The sequence below is a fragment of the Phaseolus vulgaris genome, chromosome 5, assembly GCF_000499845.2.
Source record: "Phaseolus vulgaris cultivar G19833 chromosome 5, P. vulgaris v2.0, whole genome shotgun sequence".
NCBI lineage: Eukaryota > Viridiplantae > Streptophyta > Magnoliopsida > Fabales > Fabaceae > Phaseolus > Phaseolus vulgaris.
This window is the reverse complement of record NC_023755.2, coordinates 31,965,279-31,970,716: the sequence shown is the minus strand read 5'-3', so window position 1 is coordinate 31,970,716 and position 5,438 is coordinate 31,965,279. Positions and strand designations below refer to the sequence as shown.

At 39.2% G+C, this 5,438-nt stretch overlaps 1 protein-coding gene across 1 annotated transcript; it reads left to right on the top strand.

Moving 5' to 3' along the window:
• The first annotated feature begins 2,883 nt into the window (after positions 1-2,883).
• Positions 2,884-4,668, top strand: LOC137834329 (uncharacterized). The gene has a single exon (XM_068642387.1). It carries the CDS (start codon positions 2,884-2,886, stop codon positions 4,666-4,668), a length of 1,785 nt encoding a protein of 594 aa, XP_068498488.1.
• Positions 4,669-5,438: the final 770 nt, after the last annotated feature.

Below are 5,438 nucleotides of genomic sequence, written 5' to 3'. Positions count from 1 at the left end.
GTCTAACTTTGCATGATTAACTCGCCACTCTCTTTTTGCCCGCTCTTCAAGTATTGGTTCTTTCCCAAATTCAACATTAAGACTCTGAACCTGTTGTAAGACATCATATCTTGAGATTGTCAAAGGTGGACTTTTGTCTTCTATAGTTCCATCATATATCTCATGCAGCTAGTCTAAATCTATTCCTTCCATTTAACCAATGACGATGACTCATGAAACAAAACTTACCACCTTTAAGAAGATTCCTAGGAATAGTGTCAAAATTACATCTAGGACATGTCAACCTAGTATGTGTGTTCCATCCAGATAAGGTTCCAAGACCTGGAAAATCACTAATAGTCCACAATATGGCTGCATGTATATCAAAAATTTCATTTCCATATGAATCAAAAGTTTTCATGCCAATGTTCCATATCTCTTTCAACTCTTCTATTAATGGTGATCTGGTCAGTCATCGGTAGTCGATGACGTCAGCAGCGGATAACCACGTGGACCACTTGCAGGGTGACACATGGATCATTTCTCAGAGGAATCAGGGAGGAGATCACCCGGTATGGAGATCAGTGGTCAGTAACCGAGTGGCCACCGACAGATCAGTTCCAAGATAAACACCCGGGGGGAGAACGCGAGAAGCAATAGAGCACCGATCAGTCATCGGGTGCATGGTCATCGGGGTTTCGTGTTACACGCAGTTAAACTGGGACTGAGATTCCCAGCGAGAGCGTAATGCATGGACTTCGCATGATCATATCTCAGAGAAAGAGGAGCTGCTCGCCGGAAGAATCGTGCACGAGGGTGGCCTGAGGAAGTTAGTAAACCAGTCAGTGATTGATGACTCTCTTAACCCATTACGTGCATGATTCCGTGAAGGGGAAATCGTGTAGGCAGGGAGCAATGCTTGGTGAGTGTGCCTAGTCCAGCCACACCTGGCGTTCTCCTGGGAGCGTGCGATTCACCCAGATGGAAGAAACGCGCTAAGTTACTCCGCAAGGGAATAACTTAGGCGCACAGTGAGATGCGCTAGAGCCCTTCAGGTAGTGGCACGTGTACGGTTGGATGTGAGTTGCATGCCTCCGCGTGTCACCATCTGAGAGGGGCGCGGCCAAGTTAAAGGTGCACTCCGCGTCGTGAAAGGCACACACAGAAAACACAGACACCCACATCTTTACTGATTGTGGTACGTTTTCGTACAAAAGCGTAACAGAATCTTGACACGCGCAGAGAATAGCGTAACAGAATTCTGTTAGGCATAGACACAGATAGAGATAAAAAGAGAATCAGAGAGAAATTCAAACACACATTATTTTTGTTGGTGATTCTGTGACCTAACTTGAGCGTCGGAGTGCAAACGGCCGCTAGAGGCGCCGTCTGTGTGTTTTGCAGGTTGCGTTTGAAGTTCCCGGAGAAGGTTCTAAGAGAACTCTTGCGGATAGCACAGTTGCATAGGCGGGGTAAGGAAGCGACAAAGCGATTCCTCCACGTTAGAGTTGGCGACAGGATCAAATGGTTATAAATATACATCAATATCATTTACTGAAGCTCGTTTTCCAAGAATGATCATAGAGAGAATGAATGAACTTTGTTTCATACACATCCAAGGAGGAAAGTTGTACGGTATGAGGACAACTGGTCAAATACTGTGACTAGTGCTTAAATTTCCATATTGATTAAACCCATCAGTAGCCAAACCAAGTCGCACATTTCGAGGATCTGAGAAAAATTGAGGATGTTTAAAGTCAAATGACTTCCATGCTTCAAAATGAAAATTGGATTTCCTTTTCAGGTTTCGTTGTCTTTTGCTCTCTCCTACCTATTCACCACAACAACTACTCCTTTCCAAAGCTTCGCAATCTCAGTCATCTCGCACCGATGCCATTGCCGTTAGCCAAAGCCTAGGCCAAGAATCACAGTCCCATCGATGACGGAGTCACAGCTGCCTTTGGAAACCGAAGCATTTGATTCCTTGATCTTTCGGGGTAAACAAACAAAACATGAAATTCTTTATAATTTCAATCTGTGTAAAATATAATAAACTTTAAATACTTTTATATTATTTAATGATTCTTCTTACACATTCTAATTCTAATTAATGACTGAATTTTTATTACATTTATTATAATATAAAATATTTTAAAAAAAATCATGAAAACGGTAACAATTAAACAATATTTTCTCTAGTTTCATATCAATATTACTCTTAAGGGAATATTGATAAAGTAGGTAGTTATTTTGATCTGGGTTGTTAGGATTAGTTTATTTTCCTTGGCCCATGTCTTTGGCCCAGGCCCCCTTTTTCTATAAGTGTACCCCTGTAATTACATGAAACTTACTCAAGTAAATAACATTTTTACCTTACCTTCGTTTCATTCTTTCATAAGGATTTGTTACGTGCGATATGCCGACGACTTACTACTGGGAATCGTGGGTGTCGTAGAGCTTCTCATAGAAATACAAAAACGTATCGCCCACTTCCTACAATCCGGCCTGAACCTTTGGGTGTTTAACAACTTATCTTCTTCTTATGCACCTTTAGACTTAGGGTTCATCAAGACCCATTTTTTGTTCATTCTGGTTTCCTTATAGTGTTGGTATTGCAGCTCCTTTTTTATCCAAAGTGCAAGCGCTTTAATCCTCTACACAGGCTCTCTTTTGCACCGATTGGATTAAGGCTACAACGCCTACAACAATCTCCCGCAAGGCGTTTCTTCAATCTCAGTTTTGCATTGATTATGTTATGGTATCATAGCTCTTCGATTGAAGAGCTCTGCTGCGTAACTCTGATTTTCTTGTTTCAATCTCTTGTTCTTGCGCTTTTTCTTTCACAATCGGTTCCTGATTCACGCCTTTATGTTCTTCTTTTCCTCATTGTTTTTCCTTACAGATATGGCGGAAGAACAAAATAAAACCCCTTCCACTTCCACTCAAACGGAACAGTCGACCCCATCAGCCGGAAGGTACCTGTACCTGCATCCTAGCGAAAATCCAGCCACACCGTTGGTGTCGCCGCTGCTGGAACCTTCGAATTACCATTCCTGGAGTCGCTCCATGTTGACGGCGTTGAGTGCGAAAAACAAAATAGAGTTGGTTCTTGGAACGCACCCTTGTCCGGCGAAGGATCACTCCTCTTACCCTTCCTGCTACAGATGTAACAATATGGTAGCATCTTGGTTAGTCCACTTTGTCTCTATACCTATTAGACAAAGTATTGTATGGATGGAAAAAGCACTGGATATTTGGAATGATTTGAAAGTTAGGTACTCTCAGGGTAATTTGTCTAGGGTTTCTAATTTACAATTCAAGGCTGCCTCTTTAAACCAAGGTGATTTATCCGTGATAGATTATTTCACTAAGTTGAGGATTATTTGGGATGAATTAGAAAACTTTAGGCCTAATCCTCTGTGTATTCATCAAGATACTTGTATTGTTGCTCCTATCATATGTCAAAGAAAATGTGAGGATCAAGCTATGCAGTTTCTTAGGGGTCTAAATGATCAATATCACAACATTCGGTCTCATGTCTTGCTGATGGATCCTGTTCCCCCTATAACGAAAATTTTGTCCCTTGTGGTTCAACAAGAATTAGCTAGCAGTTATTCTGTTTCGAATATCAATAGTGTTAACACTAAACATGTGAATACTTCTGCTATTTGTACCTTCTGTGGTAAATTTGGACATTCTGAGAATACATGTTTTAGAAAAATTGGTTTTCCCAGTCAAGATAATAGAACCCTCAAAAATAGTGGAAATAGAAAACATTGTACCTATTGTAATAGAAGTGGTCATACCATTGAATCTTGCTACAAGAAACATGGCTATCCTGCTGGATATAGGTTTTATGGTAATGGTCAAAATAACCAAGCTAATAATATGATAGTTGTTGCTGCTGATGATAGTTTTTCTGAGCATTGTGCAAAAGAGCAGGAACACAAAGATAGTCCTTTTACAGCTCAACAATATCAAATCTTATCTGAGATGTTCAAACAAAATGGCAACAGTGCTGCTGCCCAAATAAATCAAGTGGGATCCTTCTCTGCAGATCCAAATCACAAAGCTTTTGAGCAATCTTCAACGGGTAATACCATTTTAAATTCTGCAATTAAAACTAAAAATTTATGGATTTTTTACTCTGGAGCAACAGATCATGTATGCACTGTTTTATCAGCTTTTACTGCTTATAGGAAAATTAAACTTATTCTCATTAACCTACCCAATGGAAATCATGTGTATGCTGAATATTCTGGAACTGTCACTTTCAATAAAAAATTCTTTCTTAAAGATGTTTTGTATGTACCTCAGTTTTCTTTCAATTTGATTTGTACTTCCAAACTATGTTTGCATTTGAACTGCCATTTGATCTTTTTCTCTACCCACTGTATTATACAGGACATCATAACTCAAGAGAAGATTGGTTTAGTTAGTGCCAAAGTTGGCTTGTACATGTTTAATTCTGCCATTTTTCCTTTTTCTGCCACACTTAACACTGTTCCTTCTGTTCATAACATTTCTAAGGACTTTAATTTGTGGCACTATAGACTGGGACATCTTTCTGATGAAAGAATACGTGTGTTGAGAACTCAATATCCTTTTATTTCTTCTGAAAAAATACATTTGTGTGATATTTGCAATCGTGCCAAACAAAAGAAACTTCCTTTTACTTTAAGCACTTAGAAAACTGCAGCTGTTTTTGATCTTATACACATGGACATTTGGGGTAAGAAATAACTGTGTTGGATTTGGCTTCAGAGTGGATGGATGATTTGTTGAAGATCCCACATCGACTAGAGATTAGGAAATTTCATAGTATATAAGTGGATGCAAACCTCACCTCATAAGCCAGTTTTATGTGGTTGGATTAGGCTTAAAGTCCACTTCATAGTATGCTATTAGAGTCATTTTGAGTCTATCCTAGCGAATGTTTGATGGGCTTATCAGGCCACTCGCTATCGGACTGTTATCGACCACCCATAATATGTTCGGCATGAGGGAGTGTGTTGTGGGTGCAAATCTCATCTTATAAGCCGATTTTATGACATTGAATTAGACTTAAAGTCCACTTCTTAATATTGTTCCCCTATATACATGCATATTACCATAATAGAACTCCACTGATGTGAGTTGATTTTATGATTGTTCATTTTTATGGTGACACTTTACTTAGATTTGCATTTTAGACAATTAGAGGTGATAACCTAAGGAAAATTTCCACGATACATTAACTATAAGGCAAAGAGAAAAAGACATGAATAAGGTGATGATGAATGAATGTCGAAACTTAAAGAGGAGAAAAGGAATGCATCAATGGTGTACAAGCCATTCCAAAATGATGATCCACACTCAACGAGAGTCTCCACAAAAACCGAAAACAATTAAAGAACAAGGAAGATACAAACATGAAATAGGAATGGATAAATGGAAGAGATGATGAAAGAAGAACATAT